The sequence below is a fragment of the Apteryx mantelli genome, chromosome 5, assembly GCF_036417845.1.
Source record: "Apteryx mantelli isolate bAptMan1 chromosome 5, bAptMan1.hap1, whole genome shotgun sequence".
Taxonomy (NCBI): Eukaryota; Metazoa; Chordata; class Aves; order Apterygiformes; family Apterygidae; genus Apteryx; species Apteryx mantelli.
Genome location: NC_089982.1, coordinates 85,824,897 through 85,843,769, shown reverse-complemented (window position 1 = coordinate 85,843,769; position 18,873 = coordinate 85,824,897). Strand labels below are relative to the sequence as shown.

Below are 18,873 nucleotides of genomic sequence, written 5' to 3'. Positions count from 1 at the left end.
CTGTAAAGCCTTAAATGTTGCTCTTCATGAAGACCCGGCTCCGGGAGCCACGTGTTTGCACGCGAAGCTGAGCTGCTCCCTTCAAGGCTCCCGGCTTTAACCCTTTCCTTTCGCGAGGGGCTGTAAAGCTTTAGGGAAGAAAGCAAACCAAAAGGAGATGTCAAAGGGACCCCGGCAATTAGGACTTTCTTCCCCCAGCCAACCCCAGGCAGCCCACGCAGCCGTTTCTGGGGGCCGCACACGGGAAGGGGACTGGGGAAACCCAAGATGACGCAGGGGAGCTCCAGTATCGGACCGTGGGATGGAAGCTCTCATGCTGCTCCTGCTGGAGGTCGTGGAACGATCTCCTCCCTCCCCGGACGCTCCCTTTACGGGGCGGATGTGAAGGTAGCACAACCCTCCGCGTGGGCGCACGGGCCTCAGGACGACGGAGAAGGATGAGCTCCTCACCAGACCGGGAAAGGACAGTTGCCTAGAGACATGCGACAGTGACCCAGATACGTCCCCCCTCGCTGAGCAGAGGACATCCTGCCCGGGAGCTCTCCACCAGGCGCCAGCCCCACCAGAGGCCTACCCAGAAAGTATGACGGAAAACGGGCAGTCCTTAAGGGAAAAAATCTGAAGGGCTAGTAAAAAAGCCATCCCACCACCGTCAACGTAGACGGCCGAGAAAACCATCCCACCACCGTCAACGCAGACGGCCGAGAAAGCCATCCCACCACCGTCAACATAGATGGCCGAAAAAGCCATCCCACCACCGTCAACGTAGACGGCCGAGAAAACCATCCCACCACCGTCAACGCAGACGGCCGAGAAAGCCATCCCACCACCGTCAACATAGATGGCCGAGAAAACCATCCCACCACCGTCAACGCAGACCACAGCCCTGGGTAAAAGCCATCTTGATCAACAGGGCAGTAAAAGACATTGGTTAGAGATAAAAGCGCTACATGGCACAAGTGGGAAGGGGTGAACCGATGTTGCGTGCTGTGACACCGCCAACCCCAAGCCTTGGAGATGGCTGAGCAGATCAGGGGCGGCTTGGGATGTCCGGGGATGCCCGAAAAGGCCGTGGGACCTCTCGCGCTGCGACACTCTTGTGAACATCTGAGAGCTGCTTTTCTCGCAGGCAAAACACTGAAACCACTGTGAGATTCAGCTGAATAAGTCAGCTAATAAACGCCGCCGGACACTGGCTGACGGCCTTGTTCCTAGAGAAGAGTCCAAGTTTGACGGCACATTTTCCGTTGAGCTGAAAACGAGGAGGAAGACAACTGCCGGTAAAGTTTCCACGCAACAAAAATCAGCAGTAAAACGAGAACAAGGTCAGTGCGCCGACAGCCGAGCCCTTTTTGCGAGCGCTCAGGCCGGCAGCGGTTTTACACCTAGGAGCAAGGACTACGGATGAGGTCCCGGAAACCGGCCCGCGGTGGAGACGGGAGGGACGGCGAGAGCAAGCTCCCAACTTCCAACGCCGCGGAAAAGAGCAAGGACGCGGCGCGTGGGAGAGGCGCCGGCGCCGGGTGAGATCGGCCCCGTTCACGCTTCCAGCGGGGCGCGGAGGAACTGGGACGGGAGCGCCGGGGACCCGCTGAGGGGATAACGGCATCGCTCCAGCCGGGCAAATCCAGAGGGACGAGGCAGTGCCGAGCCCTCTCTTGGGAGCCGGTGCATGGGTGGCATTTCCGGCACCTTCGGCGCACGGCACAGCCGGGTTTTTCGGTCCCTCGCCCAGGATCCAGCGGTTATCTCCGTGGCGCAGGCCCTCGGTGACACCGGCGCGCTCCGCTGGGCGGTCTCGGAGGCAGGGAGAAGGCGTTTATTTAGCTCCTTTTTATCCGGGACTAAAGCTTCCTCCTCAACAAAGCTGCCAGCGGCGGGACTCGGCCGGACGTCGGGAGCCGGGTCCGAGCTCGCGCAAAGGCGGCCGACGGCGCCGGCCCCCCCGGGGGCTCCCTCAGCATCCCAAACCTCACCCCGCTGGCTGCTCGCGTTCCGGCACCGCGGGAAGCCTTCGCCCCGCTCCGGATGAGCGCGGCCTCCTCCACGCTGCAAACCGACCCCGGGGACACGGCGGTGTCCCAAACCCACCGGGGGGGTATCCAACCCCCAAAGCAGCCCGCGCCGCCGCCGGACGCGGCCCCCCCCCCCCCCCGGAAAGGCCGCGGATCCGCCGTCTTTCTCCGCCTCTCCGAAGCCGGCACACGACGCTGTTTTGCGTTAGGCCCGAAGAATTCAGACCTAACTTCTCCGACGCCACCCACTCTCCCGGCAGCGCTAATAAAAGCAAAATAAACGCCGGCGGAGCGGGGGGGGGGGGGAGCGCTCCGACGGTAACTCCGGGGTTAGTCCCTTTTCCTCCGTGCCCACGCGCCCGGTTTCGGGCATGCCGAAGGCTGCGGATGCAAAGCCGCCGCCGCGTTTATCCGCGGGAAAAGTTCTCCCCGGCCCCTTTTCAGGTTAATCCCGCTCTCCCGGAGCGGGGCCGTGCTTCCTGCCAAGCGCCCGGCCTTCCCCGGAGCAAACCTCAACAAACTTCTTCCCTGAAGGAATTTCATCCACATTCCTGCATTTCTCTGCCTGGCAAATGCTAGAAAACCTTCTTTTTTTTTTTTTTTTCCTTTTTTTTTCCTTTCCTTTCCCTCCTCCCTTTAACCGTTCTGGGGGAAGGAGGAAGAACAGCAAGTCGCCCCGCAGCGATGCCCGGCTGGGCCGAGGGGCGGAGGAGCAACGCCGGCTCCGGCGCCCCCGAAACGGGAGAGCCCCCCCGCGGCAGCGCCGTGGCAAAAGCGGGTCACGCCGCCGGTCCCGAAGCGCCGGCGGGGGCTGCGGAGCCGCGGCGGCCACCGGAAGGGCAGGCTCCGGCACGCGCCCGCTCGCGCCTTCGTGCCACCGGCGGGGGACAGAGCCTGGGGCGCCTTTCCCGGGATGCGGATGGACCCCACGGCACCCTATCCCCTGGGACTCCTTTCCCGGGGGAAGGATGGACCCTGAGACCCTCTGTCCCCCTCAACACCCACCCGGGGGCATGCACGGACCCTGCGACACCGCGATCCCCTGTGACACCCACCCGGGGACGTGCACGGGCCCGACGATGCCTGTCCCCAGCGACGCCCTTCCCAGGTCGTGCGTGGACCCCACGATACCCTGTCCCTTGCAACGCCCTTCCCAAAGCATGGAGGGGCTCCAGGATGCCCTGTGCCCCATGACAAGGGTGCGTCCCTGCCCAGGACACGCATGGACCCTGGGATGTCCTATAACCCATGACACACTTCCCAGGACATGCATGGACCCTGGGACGTCCTATGTCCCATGACAAGCTTCCCAGGACACGCATGGACCCTGGGATGTCCTGTGCCCCATGACACCCTTGCCAGGACATGCATGGATCTGGTGCTGTCCTGTGACACCCCGCCCAGGACACACATGGATCCTGTAATGTCCTATGTCCCGTGACACCCTTGCCAGGACATGCATGAACCTGGTGATGTCCTATGTCCTGTGACACCCTTGCCAGGACATGCATGAACTTGGTGCTGTCCTGTGTCCTGTGACACCCCGCCCAGGCCACACATGGACCCTGTGATGTTCTATGTCCCGTGACGCCCTGCCCAGGACATGCATGGACCCCGGGACATCCCACATCCCACAACACCTTCCCAGGCCACGCACGGACCCCGGGATGTCCTATGTCCCACGCCACCCTTCCCAGGCCATGAACAGACCCTGGGATGTCCTATGTCCCACAACACCCTTCCCAGGCCACACACGGACCCCGGGATGTCCTATGTACCACGCCACCCTCCCGGGACACACAAGGACCCTGGGATGTCCTATGTCCCACGCCACCCTTCCCAGGCCACACACAGACCCTGGGATGTCCTATGTCCCGTGACACCCTTCCCAGGCCATGCGGGGACCCCGGGATATCCTATGTCCCACGCCACCCTCCTGGGACACACAAGGACCCCGGGATGTCCTATGTCCCATGCCACCCTTCCCAGGTGACACACGGACCTGGGATGTCCCATGTCCCAGGACACCCTTCCAAGGCCACGCACAGACCCCGGGGATGTCCTGCGCCCCACGCCACCCTTCCCGGGACACGCACGGATCCCGGGATGTCCTATGTCCCACACCGCCCTTCCCAGGCCACACAGGGACCCGGGGACGTCCCGCGCCCCACGCCACCCTTCCCGGCGCCGCGCGGCCCCCACTCACCGGGGCTCGGGCGCGCGGCCCGGGCGCAGGGCGGGCTCCAGCGGCACCAGGGCCTGGCCCAGGAAGCGGTCCATGCCCACGAGCGCCCGGTGCATGACGGTGAGCAGCAGGCGGCAGGCGGCGGGCGCGGCGGGCAGCTCGAAGGAGCACTCCTCGCGCCACTCGGCGGCGCCGGGGCTCTTCTCGGCCACCGACGTGCTGTACCGCTCGCGGCCCAGCTGGATGATGGTGTAGGCGTCGCTGGTGCCCGGCTTGCCGCCGCCGCCCTTGCACCGCAAGCCGCGGGCCCGCACCACCGTCACCTGGACGTGCGTGGGCAGCCAGGCCGCGCCGCCCTCGGCCGGCAGCGCCGCCGCTCGCAGCAGGGCCATGGCGGCGCCGCGCTGCGACTCGGCTCCGCTCGGCTCCGCTCGGCTCCGGTCGGGCCGCGCCGCTCCGGGACCTGCTGCGCCGCCGCCGCCGCCGCTGCCGCAGCCCGGCCGCAGCGGGAGCGCCACGGGCGCCCGCCTTGCCCCGCCCCGCCCCGCCCCGCCCGCGCTGGCCACGCCCCGCCCCCGCGCTGGGCCCCGCCCCCCCCAAGCTCCGGCCTCCCCCGCGAGCCCGCCCCCGCCTCGCTCCCGCCTGGCGCCGGCCACGCCCCCTCCTTGGCCACGCCCCTTCCTGGCACCGGTGGGGGCGGCGGGGAGCGCGGGCACCGGGGCGGCACCGGGACTGCGGGGCGGGCAATGCACCGGGGCTGGGCGGGCACCGGCTTGTGCAGACACCGGGTAGTTCCTCGGGGACTGCAGGGCAGCGCTGTGCACCGGGCTGGGCATGCACCGGGCGGTGCACCGGGACTGCAGGGCAGTGCATGTCCCAGGGCTGTGCACCGGGCTGGGCTTGCATCGGGCGGTGCACCGGGACTGCAGGGCAGTGCGTGCCCCGGGGCTGTGCACCGGGTGGGGGATGCGCCCGGGCTGGGCATGCACCGGGCGGTGCACCGGTACTGCAGGGCAGTGCGTGCCCCGGGGGCGTGCACCCGGCTGGGCTTGCACCGGGCTGGGCATGCACCGGGCGGTGCACCGGGACTGCGTGCTGGGGCCAGCAAGGGCTTTTGGCTCCGGACATCCTGGCGCTGGCAGCAGGATGGGGTCTGTGCCGGGACTCCGGAGGCCGGGGCCTGCCTGCGATGTGCAAGGAGACCCAGAGGCCTCGTTTTCCACCCCAAACTGCCCCCTGCTTGCGCCAACTGCTGAGCCGTCGCAGGCTGGTTTGCAAACGCAGCGGAAAGCCGCGACACGCCAGCTCGGCCCTTTGAATCCGCAACCCCAGGTGCGAGCGGCCGGAGTGGGCTGCGAGCAGGCAGAGCACCGCGGCATCGCTGCAGGCCCATGGCCCGGCACGCCGGGAGGAGGGGGGACACATCTGGGTGCCCCGTTACTCTGGAGGCCCGTTGCAGCAGGGATGCGACGCAAGCAGGCTGCCCTGGCCCCTTCCGAGCCAGGGTGTATTTCTTTGGGTTGCTTTTAAGGGCTTTTCTCTTGCTCTTCTCTATTGCTCTGCTGCAAGAGGTGTGTGTGCGTGGATGTGCATGCACGTGTGTACGCGCATGTATATGTGTGTGCATGCATGTGCTTGCATGCATGCATATGTGCTTGCATGGATGTGCATGCACTTGCTTGCATGTGTGTGCATGGCTGTGCATGCATATGTGTGTACATGCATGCATGTGCTTGCATGCATGCATATGTGCTTGCATGGACGTGTGCACATGCGCCTTTTGCTGCTGCAGGACCGAGCCGCTGGGCTTTGCGAGGGCAGTTTGCAGGAACTGATCTCCGGCCCCCACGAGAAGCCGGAGGGCCGCGGTTCTGGCCAGGAATTTTTGCACGATTTCTGCTTTTTCTGCCTTTTCCCCAGCGGCCGGGACGGCGCCGCCGCCGCACACGGGCTGCCAGCACCATCTGCCGGCGCCGCCTCGCCCGGCCCCGGCGTCCGAAGAGCCGCAATTTGCTCAAGTGCAGGCAAATTAATTAATTAAAATTTAAAATTGAAACGGGCGGTAGCTGGGGGGGTGAGGGGGGGGCGATTTATTGCGGTTTTATTGCGGTATTTAGTGCCAAAGCCCCTCGGCCGCGCTCCGTGGGATTTCCCACGACGGCCTCGTCCCCGCCGCAGCGCGCCGGTCCCCTCCAATAATAATAATAGTAATAAAGTAAATAAATAAAAACCACCGAAATGCAGCCGAGCAATAATAATTAATAATAATAATAATAATAATAAAAGAATCCGAGTCCAGAATAATAAGAGCCGCCTCTAATTCCCTTTTTAGCAGCCTCATTAAAAAAAAACTCGCCTGCGAGGCGGCGGTTCCCAGCGCCGCCGCTTATCCGGGACCCGAAGCAGCCTCGGCCGAGGGTGATAACCGGGGCAAATGGAGCCTTTTTTTTTTTAATTCCCCCCCCCGTTCCCCCCCCCCCCCAGCCCGGCCCCTGCGGCAAGGTCGCTCCGGCGGCGCCCGGTGCCGGCGCGGGGTTTTATCGCGGGCCGATCGCGGCCGCGGGGCGAGGGCGGCGGCGGCTGATGCGGGCGAGATAAGGGTCGTTTCGGGGTCGTTTCGGGGCCGTTCCGGGCCATTTCGGGGCCGTTCCGGGCTCGGCTCGCTCTGCTCTATCGGGGCCATCGCGCCGCGCTCGGCCGCTCGCCGCCTCTCCCCGCCCCGTCCTTCCTCCCCCCCGTCCTGTCCTTCCTCCCCCTCGCTCCGTCCTTCCTCCCCCTCCGGGCTTGAGGCCGTTTGTTCCGCTCGGCGGCGCCCAGAAAACACCTGGGGATGGGGGGGGGGAGGGAGGGAAACACCTTATTTAGGGGATTTAGGGCAGGGTGAGACCCCCCCCCCCCGGCGATGCTCGGCTGCAGGTGCAGGGAGCCCCGAAAAGGCACCCGGGGGGGGGGGTGCAAACGCATTTGGGGTGCGGGTTGTTCTGCGTGTGCGCGCTGCCCCCCTTTTTTTAGGGGGGGGGTGGGAATATCACCTCCGGGGCGCTCGCTGCGGTGCAGGACTCCTGGGCCCCCGGGCCGCCCGGCGGCAAAACCCTGCCCGGCCCAGGCGGGAGAAGCCGAAGCGGCGGCATCTTCCCGCGCGGTGCCGAGCGCGTCAGGCCTCAGCCCGGGAAGGCGCTGCCGAAAGTGCGGATGGTTTGATTCCCACGCCAGGGACGAAGCGGGGATCCCTTTCCCTTGGCGGGGCCGAAGGAGGCTCTGCCCCGGCGCTTGGCCCTATTCAAATCTCACAATAAAATATTCCCCGAAAACAGGGGGAGGAAGAAAAAAAATACCGGCACAGGGAATTTCTTATCGCTGCAGACGCGGCCCAAAATCCAATTATACTCGCAGTTCCGGTGCCCGGCCCGGCCCCGCCTGCCTCCTCTTATCCTTAGTCATGATCTGCCTTTTATTTTTCCTGCCTTTGATTGTTTTCCCTCTTTTTTTTTCCCCCGTCTCCTTGGATTATCTTTGCGCTTTCGGCATCTCTGGCGCTTTCTGCCATTGCCGCGGTAATTGCGTTTCTTTTCCCCTCCATCTCCCTTTCCTCGCCCTCTGCTCCGGTTTCCAGCTCTCGCTTACTCATCTCTTTATTTCGCTGCCTCCGCCGCGTTTTAGGCATAACGAGGTTTTTAATTATCCCTGCGGTTGGTTGATTATCACTCCCGTGCCGGAGCGAGCGGGAGGAGGAGGGAGGCCGAAGGGCCGCGGCGCCGCGTTCCTGGGAAAGCCGGGATCCGACGGCCCCGCGGCGCGAACGGCCCGAAACCCCCTCGCACACCCCCAAAACCGCGTTGGGTTTCAGCCGAGTTTCCGATCGATCGATCGCGTTGTGTTTGGAAAAAGGGAAAAAAAAAAAGAAGGAAAAAAGGGAGCGGGAGCAAAAGCGCCGCTCCGAGCCCCCGGCGCGATGCCCCGGCGTTAACACGGCTCCACGGGGCCGAGCTCCCGAGCCCTCCGCTGAGCCGGGATTTGGCGGCCAGGCGCTGGAGCGGCTCCGAGCCGGGTGCCGGAGCGGCTCAGCCGCGTGGCCGGGGCAGCGGGTGCCGGGATTACGGCCGCCGGGTTCCCCGTGTTTGTTTTACGGCGGGAGCAGCTGCGCCGGCGATTCGGCAAACGGCCCCCCAGGGCCGGGGATGAAGTTTTCCCGGCGTTTTTGCGAACGCCACGGATCCCGCGCCGTGCGTGCCACGAGTTTCCCAGGCCTCAGGCGCCGGCCGCCCCAGCGCCATCTGAACCCACGGCTCCCGGGAAACCTGCTCCCGACAGGATTCGCGCGGCGCGGCGGGCAGGGGAGGGAGGCAGGGGAGGCGCAAACAAACGCCGAGTTCGGATGTGAACCGATTAGGAGCAAAGGAAAGCGCGATAAATCGCAAGCCGGGGAGATAAGGCGCGGGAGCCCGCGCTCCCTCGTTAACATTCATTGGATTGAATAATCAGGCCTCATTATCTCCAATTGCCTGCATATTTTGCCCTCAAAATGCTAATTTGGAAGTTGGCTGCGAGCGCCGTCTGCCTATTTTGACTAAAATATTATTTTGCTTTATTGTGCATTGTTTGTAGCTCCGGGGGCATTTCCAGTTTAAAACCGAAAAGAGGGAGTGGGGGGGGGGGAAAAAAAGGCGAGGAAAGAACCCCCCCCCCCCCCCGTTGCAGGCTGGCTCGGGAGCGGAGCGGCGACGCGTCCGCCGGCCCTGCTTTGCGTAGAAATGGCATTTCCAGGCCTCGGAGTAAAATATCGAGGCGTTATCAGTTTCTTTTAGGGGATGGACGGTTTATCGCTAATCTCGGGAAGGAAAATAGGAGAAATAATGGTTTTATTATTATTATTATTATAATTATTTTGCAGCGGGGGGGGGAAGAGCAGCTCTGCCGCTTCTCCTCGGCTCCCCCCTCCCCTCTGCAACCGTTTGACCTTTAAGGAGAGGCGACGTCGTTCCCAGGCCGAAATATAACGGGGGGAAAAGCAAAGCGGACGGGACGGGGGGGGGGGTTTGCCGGTGTCGCGGGGCGATTTCGCGGGACGGGCGATCGGGCCGGCGCGGCGGCAGCCTGTTCGCGTTATTACCCTTTTTCTAAAAGTCAATCGATAGCTAATAACGCGGGAATCGTGTCCGGAGTTTCAAACCCCCCCCCCCCCCCCGTCGGCGGCCGGGGATTAGGGTTAGCGAAGGGCAATTGCTTCCAGAATCGCCTCAATCCGGCGTTAGCGATGCCGCGATCCGCCCGGCAGCTTACCCGCGGCGCCGCTAAATGACACATTTCGCATGCAGGCCCCCGCGCGGCCCCCAAAGCTGTTTGCACAGCGCGGCGCGGCCGGGCCGGGGGGGGATTAGCGGGGCCGGGGGCGGCCGCCCTTGCTGACAAACGCGCGCGGAAATCCGCCGCCATCAATTCTGCCGGCGCCTCGGGATTTGGCAATGACACGGCTGTGACTTTCCCGGCGGGAAAAGCCGAGGGGCCGGCGGGGCCGGTGCTGCTCCTGGCGGGGTTGTCCTGTCCCCCGGGGTGTTGCGGGGGGGTGGGGGCCGTGGGGAGCGGGTCGGCACTGCGGAGAGGCTGTGACCTGCCACGGGACGGGACGGGATGGGATGGGATGGGATGGGACAGGGGATGCAGCAGGGTTGGGGGATATGGTGGGACCGGGCTGGGGGTGGCCAGGCTGGTGTGGGGGATGCAGCAAGGATGGGACAAGGGGATGCGGCAGGACTGGGACTGGGGATGCAGCAGGACTGGGACCGGGGAATGCAGCAGGACCGGGACTGGGGGATGCAGCGGGACCGGGGCTGGGGGATGCGGTGGGACTGGGACCAGGGATGCGGTGGGGCCGGTGCAGTGCGGTGGGGCCGGGACCAGCAATGTGGCAGTGCCGGGACCAAGACTGGGGATTGCAGAACGGCCAGGGGATGCAGCAGAGCCGGAGATGTGGTGGGGCTGGGACCAGGGATGCAGTGGGACCGGGGATGCAGTAGTACCAGGGATGCAGTGGGACCGGGGCCAGGGATGCAGCAGGACCAGGACCGGGGATGCGGCGGGACTGGGACCGGGCAATGCAGCGGGACCGGGGATGCAGTGGGATCGGGGATGCAGTGGGGCCGGTGCCGGTGCAGAGGATGCAGCAGGGCCGGGGATGCAGCAGGACCGGGGATGCAGCAGGGCCGGGGGATGCGGTGGGACCGGGGATGCAGCAGGGCCGGGGGATGCGGTGGGACCGGGGATGCAGCAGGACCGGGGATGCAGCAGGACCGGGGATGCAGCAGGGCCGGGGATGCGGTGGGACCGGGGATGCAGCAGGACCGGGGATGCAGCAGGGCCGGGACCGGGATGCGGCGGGCGGCAGCGGCCCCCGGTGGCGATGGGGAGAAGGGCGCTGCCCGGCCCGGCGCGGCCCCGCGGGGACCCAGCACCCGCGAACGGGGAGCTGCTAACGGGGACCCCCTTAATGGGCACCCGCTAACGGGGATCCTGCTAACGGGGAGCTGCTAACGGGGACCCCCAGTGGGGATCTACTAAGAGGGATCGGCAAGGGTGGACCCATTAACAGGGATCTGCTAATGGGGACCCACTAGCAGGGGCCTGCTAACGGAGATCCTGCTAATGGGGTCCTGCTAACGGGGACTCATTAATGAGGATCTGCTAACAAGGGCCCGCTAACGGGTGTCTGCTAATGGGGATCTGCTAACGGCAACCTGCTAATTGGGACCCACTAAGGGGGATCTGCTAAAGGACACCCACTGACAGGAATCGTGCAAACAGGGATTCAGCAAAGGGGACCCACTGATGGGGATCCGCTAATGAGGAGCCACTAATGGGGATCTGCTAATGGGAAGCTGCTAACAGGGACTTGCTAATGGGGACCCGCTGTCAGGGATCTGATAATGTGAACCCACTAAAGGCGACCTGCTACCAGTGATCTGCTAATTGGGAGCCACTAACTGGGATCCCCTTAACTAGGACCCACTAGCTGGGACCTTCTAACTGGTCTCCACTAGCAGAGACCCACTAATTGGGGTCCATGAGCAGGGACCGACTGACTGGGACCAACTGACTGGGATCCACAAACAGGGACCCACTAACTGGACTCCCACTGGGATGCCCGCTAACTGGGATCCTGGCTAACTGGGATCCCGGCTAACTGGGACGCCCCTGGGTGCCCTGGGCTCAGAGCTCCTCAGCCCTTCGGGTGCCTTGGGGAATCGGTCCTGGAGGCCGGACGCATGGGAAGCGTCGCTGGGAGCCGCTCCGCGTTGCCTCCGCTGGGATCAGGGGAGAGGAGCCGAATCAGCAGGGCTGTGGAGCGGGAACGGAGCAGCAGGGACAGGGCCGGCGAGGCAGGCGAAGGTGAAGGACGTTGTTATTTGCAGAGGCGCCTCCCCGCCGGCGAAGCTCTTAACCCCACGGCCAATGCTCCGGCTTTCGGGAATGGCGTTTTCCTTTTTTCCCTGCAGAACGATCCGCCTTTCGACCCCCGCGAGGCGGTGGCAGCGAGCGCGGAGCCACCTTCGCCGGGTCGAGTCTATCGAGCGGCGAAACGCTGCCGCATATCTTAAAACGCTTAAGGGAGAGATTGATCCCGCATCCCAAATCCCGCCGGGAGACCTTTAATAACAGCAGAAGAAGCGGATATTTAGCACGTGCACGGTCCCGGCGTTCGAATAAAACCAAGCGGGGCCTTCCAAAAGCCAAACGCCAAACGCCTTCCCCACTTTTCCCAGCCCCTGGGAGGCAGCGGACGGAGCCCGGGATGGAGCCGGAGCCTCCCGGGGCAGCTGGCAATCCCCAAAGCACCCAGACAGCCCCATCCCGGAGCAGGCAGAGGAAAACCTCCGGGCAAACCGACCCTTCCCAGACCTCGGAGGAAACAACCGGACATTGTCCCCAAGGTGTCCTGCTGGCTCTTAACCCTTGCCGTGCCACCACGGGGCAATCCCAGCGGGAACGTCCCTCGAAAGGCACCGCAGGAGCCAGGAGCCAGGAAAGGGGCCGGACTCCTCCTTGGACAGGTCCCTGAATTGAGGGATACAGGGGAAGCGAAACACGGAATCAACCCAAAAGCGTCGGTGCCGGGTGAAGCAGGGAACATCCCGATTCCCGGGATGCAGGGCGAGGAAACTGAGGCAGGGGGTCCAGTTTTCCAAAAAACACCCCCGGGGGTTGGAAACCCACCTTCCGCCTCCGGGAGAGACGAGCGCGGGCGGGATCAGCGCTGCAGTTTTCGGGGGGGGGGGGTTAGTTTAGCAAGGGCAGAGCCGGACGGGGGGGGGCCGATCCCGCATGGCCGGAGGGGGGGGGGGGTCCGGCACAGCGGCGTCCGGCCAAGCCGCCCGTGTTGACGCTGCCCAAACACGGCTGTGTTTGCCCTCGCCAAGGGGATGCGACCGGAGAGGGGGGGGGAAGCTCGGAGCCGGCGCTTCCGCAAGCGTTTGAAGGGGTTTAAGCCCTTCCCGGGGGGGGGGGATGTTTGCCGAGCAACCCGGGGAGAGGGCAAAAAGAAAAAAAAGGGAATAAAAAAGGGAAAGTACCTCCCGGCGAAGCGGGGCCTCCCGCCTTTTTATCTCGGCCCTTTCAAGACCGTAATTAAGAAGCACTAACGACAAATCCCCCTCGCCGGGGCGGCCCTTTCATCTGCCCCCCCCCCCCCCGGGCCCGCTATTTGCCCCGGCGCGCAGCAGCTGCGGGCCGATATCCCGGCAAAACGCGGATTTGGGGCGCCCGGGCTGCTCCCCCACCGAACTTTTAGGGCCTTTTTCCCGGTGCCGCCCGCACCCGGCGGGTTGGATGCAGCCGTGCCGTCCCGAACGGCCCGCGGAGGAGACGCGTCGCCAGCTCGGCGTCGGGGTGGGCAAAGGCGCTGCCGCGTGATGGCTTTCCCAGCTCCGTTTTCCCAGTTTTTCCCGCGGGTTCCCCGGGCGCTGGTGAAAGCCAAGCCGAGGAGGAGGGGGGGGGATATGGGCTGCGCGTGGCGAAACGCTTTGCAGCTGCGGGCGCCGGTTTTCGGGCTCCCCCTCGCCCCGTTTCCTCCGCTATAAAAGAGCAAAGCGCGGCGGAGGCTTTCGACGGGGGCCCCGCTCCCCCGCCGGGCCGGCGTCCGAGGTGGGACTTTTCCCAGCTCGTTAGGAAAAAGCTGCGCGATTTTAAGACTCTCCAAACCTAATGACCATCTGAATCCCATCAGCAGGGTCCTGCCGGGGGTACGGAGCGGGGAGACACCCCCCCCGCCTCGGCCCCCGGGCTCTGCCACCGCCTCCGAGCGCATCCCCGGTCACGTCCCTTTGCCTTGCCGGCCCCGCGATGGCTCTGCCCCGCTGAGCCGTGGGGCGGCCGGGCCGGCGAAGGGGTCGGGCCCGCTGGATGGCTCAAGGGGACCGAGGGCCACCGCGAGGCCCTGCGCCCCATGTCCCCCCGGGCTGGCTGAGTGGGGGTCCCGGGGTGACGCCGGCCGTGCTGGCTGGTCCCGCATCCCCGTTCCTGCCCCATTTTGGGATAAGAGCCTCCTGCAGGGAAAGAGGACACGGGGGACAGCCCCGCACCGAGGGCAGGGGACACATCGGGGGACAACCCCACACCAAGGGCAGGAGACCCGCCACCCACCCCACACTGAGGGCAGGGGACATGGTGACCACCCCACACCAAGGGTAAGGGACACGCTGGGGGACAACCCCACATCAAAGGCAGGAGACTGGTGCCTGCCTCACACCGAGGGCAGGGGACACGGTGGCCACCCCACACCAAGGGCAGGGGACCCGCTGCCCACTCCACGCTGAAGGCAGGGGACACGTTGGGGGACAGCCCCACACTGAGGGCAAGGGACATGGTGACAACCCCACACCAAGGGCAGGGGACAGGGTGACCACCCCACACCAAGGGCAGGGGACACATTGGGGGACAACCCCACACCAAGGGCAGGAGACCCGCCGCCCACCCCACACTGAGGGCAGGGGACATGGTGACCACCCCACACCAAGGGCAGGGGACACGCTGGGGGTCAACCCCACACCAAAGGCAGGGGACACGGTGATGACCCCACACCAAGGGTAGGCGACACATCAGGGGACAACCCCACACCAAAGGCAGGGGACATGGTGATGACCCCACACCAAGGGCAGAGGACACACTGGGGGACAACCCCACACCAAGGGCAGGAGACCCGCCGCCCACCCCACACCAAGGGCAGGGGACACGTTGGGGGACAACTCCACACCAAAGGCAGGAGACCCGCCGCCCACCCCACACCGAGGGCAGGCACAGGGGAGGATGAAGCCCACACCGAGGGCAGGGGACACAGGGGGGATGAAGCCCACGCCGAGGGCAGGGGACACAGGGGGGATCAACCCCACGCCGAGCGCAGGGGACATGGTGACCACCCCATGCCGAGGGCAGGGGACACAGGGGCGATGAAGCCCACGCCGAGGGCAGGGGACATGGTGATGACCCCACACCAAAGGCAGGGGACACAGGGGCGATGAAGCCCACGCCGAGGGCAGGGGACACGTTGGGGGACAACCCCACGCCGAGGGCAGGGGACACGTTGGGGGGATGAAGCCCACGCCAGGGCAGGGCACCCGCGGGCGTGGGGCCGGGCCGGCGCCGCTCCCCGCCCCTCGGGGCCCGGGGGCCCGGCGGGACCCTCCCCGCGGCGGCCTATAAAGGCGGCGGCGGCGGTGGCAGCGGCCCCCGAGCAGCTCCCGCCGCCATGGCGGCCCCGGCGCCGCCGCCGCCGCCCGGCCAGGCCTTCACCATCGCGGCGCTGCTGGGCCGCGCCTCGCCGCCGCCGCCTCCCGCCAACGCCGCCGCCGCCGCCCCGCCGCGCTGGGGGGCGCCCGGCAACGCCGCCATCGCCGCCCCGCCGCCCCCGGCCCCGGCGCCGCGGCCGCTCTGCGCCGCCTGCTGCGGGCCGCTCGCCTGGCCCGGCCGCCTCGGCGCCGCCGGTACGGGGGCACGACATGGCGGGGCCTCCTCGGGGGCACCGGACCCTCCGGCCGCCTCCTCGGGGCAGATCCTCCTCAGGGGGGACCTGCTATGGGGGACCTTCCTGCTGCCTCCTGAGGGGGGACCTGCCGTGGGGACCCTCCTGCTGCCTCCTCAGGGGGGACCTGCTATGGGGACCCTCCTGCCATGGGGACCCTCCTGAGGGGGGACCTGCCATGGGGGACCCTCCTGCTGCCTCCTCGGGGGGAACCTGCCATGGGGGACCCTCCTGCTGCCTCCTCAGGGGGAACCTGCCGTGGGGACCCTCCTGCCATGGGGACCCTCCTGAGGGGGGACCTGCTATGGGGGATCTTCCTGCTGCCTCCTCGGGGGGACCCTCCTCAGGGGGGACCTGCCATGGGGGACCCTCCTGCTGCCTCCTCAGGGGGGACCTGCTATGGGGACCCTCCTGCCATGGGGACCCTCCTGAGGGGGGACCTGCCATGGGGGACCCTCCTGCTGCCTCCTCGGGGGGAACCTGCCATGGGGGACCCTCCTGCTGCCTCCTCGGGGGGAACCTGCCATGGGGGACCCTCCTGCTGCCTCCTCAGGGGGAACCTGCCGTGGGGACCCTCCTGCCATGGGGACCCTCCTGAGGGGGGACCTGCTATGGGGGATCTTCCTGCTGCCTCCTCGGGGGGACCCTCCTCAGGGGGGACCTGCCATGGGGGACCCTCCTGCTGCCTCCTCGGGGGGAACCTGCCATGGGGGACCCTCCTGCTGCCTCCTCAGGGGGAACCTGCCATGGGGACCTGCCATGGGGACCCTCCTGAGGGGGGACCTGCTATGGGGGATCTTCCTGCTGCCTCCTCGGGGGGACCCTCCTCAGGGGGGACCTGCCATGGGGGACCCTCCTGCTGCCTCCTCAGGGAGGACCTGCCAGGGGGACCCTCCATGGCGACCCTCCTGCTGCCTCCTGAGGGGGGACCCTCCATGAAGATCCTCCTCAGGGGACCTGCCATGGGGACCCTCCTCCCACCTCCTTGGAGAGGAGACCCCCCATGGGGACCCTCCTGCTGCCTCCTGAGGGGGGGACCTGCCATGGGGGACCCTCCTGCTGCCTCCTCAGGGAGGACCTGCCATGGGAACCCTCCATGAAGATCCTTCTCAGGGGACCTGCCATGGGGGACCCTCCTGAGGGGGGACCTGCTGTGGGAGACCCTCCTGCCATCTCTCCTGAGAGGGGACCTTCCATGGGGACCTTCCTGCTGCCTCCTGAGAGGGGACCCTCCATTTGGATCCTTCTCAGGGGACCTGCCATGAGGGACCTTCCTGCCACCTGCCCTGAGAGGGGGAAGCTCCATGGGGATCCTCCTGCTGCCTCCTGAGGGGGGAACTTCCATGGGGATCCTCCTGCTGCCTCCTGAGGGGGGACACTCCGTGGGGACCCTCCATGGGGACCCTCCTGCCACCTCCCCGAGGTGGGACCCTCCTCAGGGACCCTCCTGCCACCTCCCCTGAGAGGGCAACCCTCCATGGGGACCTGCCACGGGGACCCCTCCAAATGGGGCCCTCTCCAAAGAGGGTCTCCCCATCACCCCCTGCCCCAGAGGGGACCCCCCTCAGGAGCTCTCCAAAGAGGGATACCCCCCTTCCAGACTCATCTGTAGGGGACCCCCATCCCGAGGTGCCTCTTCGTCCCACTTGACTCACCCCCCTTCTCTTCTCCAGGCTACCTGCTGTCCAAGTGCTGCTTCCCCATCTTCAAGGCCAAGGCGGGCAAAGCCAAGCGGGTGCGGACCATCTTCACCAGCGAGCAGCTGGCCCGGCTGGAGAAGGAGTTTGCCCGGCAGCAGTACATGGTGGGCGCGGAGCGGTGCCTGCTCGCCGCGGCCCTCCACCTCACCGAGGAGCAGGTAAGGCCCCTGCCGTCTCCTGCCACCCCAAAGGTCCCCCCTTTCTGCGGGGTGTTCCTGATCCTATGTATGCCGTGGGCATTATCTCCCCTTGTTTGGGGAGAAAAGTCCCAAGCGGGAACCTGGGATGGAGTCTGGAGCTGGGTAGCTGCTCCATCACTGTTGGCCACCAAGCTCTTTGCCTCGGGGCTGGGTTTTCCCTCCTCTGGGATGGGAGGGAGGGCAAGGTGTTGCTCCACAGAAGTATGAAGAGCAAGTCCTGTCCCGCTGGCCGTGCCCTTGGACACGTCCCGGGAGATGGGAAGCTCTCCCGGAGGGGATACTTGCTGCCTTTTATCCCATCAGTATTCGCAGTGCGGGGCTGGGCTCCTGTTTCAAGGTGTGCTCGGAAAACGGGCTTTTCCTCTAAAGTGTAATTGCGATTCCTCTAAATCCTCTAAATTTGCCTCTAAATTGCATCTAAATACTTTAAATAAAAAGGCTCGCAGCTGGGGAAACAAGTCTCAGAAGCGGCAGTGCCGGGGCTGCGTGGAGGGGTTGAACTTGGATCCCGAGTTAATGCTGGATCTTCCCTGCTGCTGGCAGGCACCAGATCACGGCGGGTTCAGCCCCTGGGTTCAGCTGTCCAGTTTGTCATCCCCCCGGGGGACAGAGAGCGCTCCCGGGCGCTGCACAACACTGAGACTTCAGCTGCCTGCTGAAGGCAACCCCAAAACCCCAAATTGAGCCAGGGTTTAATTTCAGCTGGAGCAGGATCGGGCCCCTGAATTAGGGATGTGCGTGGGAAGAGCTGGAGCATGACAGGGGATATCTGTCCTCCTGATCAGCCAGGGGAACATCTCTGAGGCTGAGCCTAATTAAGGGGTTTTGTAGTGTCTGGCCTGAGCCTCTGAGGTTTAACAGCTCATGGTCCCGTGGAGAAGCTGGGTTCAAAAGCCAAACTTTGCCTCTTTCTCAGGTGAAAGTCTGGTTCCAAAACCGGAGGATCAAGTGGAGAAAACAAAGCCTGGAACAGCAACAAGCCAAACTGGCCAAAATGGGCTTGGCCACCCCACAGAGGAGCCCGGACTCACAGAGTCACCATGGCGAGGAAGACAGGGACTTCCCGGCAGAGGACAGTCGGGAAGACGCCACACCGTCCCCGTGCTCAGAGACAGTGACTGCGCAGCCCCCTGGACAGGCTGTTGCAACGAGCTGCTGAACTGCTGCTTTGGGCCACGTTTCCCATATGTATTATATTGATGTATGTATATTGATGTATATTGATGATGCTGGCAACGAGCGTATCTAATATATACAGGGCAGCCGTTATTTTTGCAGTGCGAAAATAAATTATTTATGCAACTTTGTTTAGAGAGAGACTTCAGAGCGAACGTGGTCGTTCCCGCTTGGCTCACCTGCCCCCGTTCTTCCGACGGGGGGAACCGTGGGGCACAAAGTGAAGCAGCTCTTGATGCTTCCCTGAGGATTTAGCAGCTTGAAACTGTAAGCTGAAGGCTCCCTCCTCCCTATCTATGTATTAAGCCATCCTAGCTGCCTTTTCCCTCCACAAGGAATCGGGAATTTAGCTGTAAATGTCACTCAAGTAATTGTCTTACATGGTTTCACCTCCCCCCCCCCCGACACGCACACTTCACTGGTTTAACTTTGTCCAACTCCTCTCCAGATAACACTCCGGATGGCTTTAGGTGGTTTAAGATAGATGTTTGCCCATCCAGCAAGCTGGTTATCGGTGCGTAGGACTAACCTCCTCAGACTGGGAAGATGGTAAAACAGTGGACAAACACTGAGATATTGGGATTTCTTT

At 64.8% G+C, this 18,873-nt stretch overlaps 2 protein-coding genes across 4 annotated transcripts in view; one reads left to right on the top strand and one right to left on the bottom strand.

Moving 5' to 3' along the window:
- Positions 1-4,592, bottom strand: part of RAB11FIP5 (RAB11 family interacting protein 5) — a 42,877-nt gene extending 38,285 nt beyond the window's left edge. For all 3 annotated transcript variants that reach the window (XR_010884475.1, XM_067298406.1, XM_067298407.1), the window contains exon 1: positions 4,222-4,592. Coding sequence is in view for 2 of the 3 variants with exons in the window: in XM_067298406.1 (XP_067154507.1) it covers positions 4,222-4,592 (371 nt within the window). In the remaining variant the exon portion in view is untranslated. The remainder of the gene's footprint in view (positions 1-4,221) is intronic.
- A 10,343-nt stretch (positions 4,593-14,935) lies between these two features.
- LOC106497730 (homeobox protein not2-like) lies at positions 14,936-18,383 on the top strand. Its single transcript, XM_067297225.1, has 3 exons — positions 14,936-15,170; positions 16,882-17,066; positions 18,025-18,383. The coding sequence occupies exons 1-3, from the start codon at positions 14,936-14,938 to the stop codon at positions 18,265-18,267; spliced, it is 663 nt and encodes a 220-aa protein (XP_067153326.1). The 3' UTR covers positions 18,268-18,383.
- Positions 18,384-18,873: the final 490 nt, after the last annotated feature.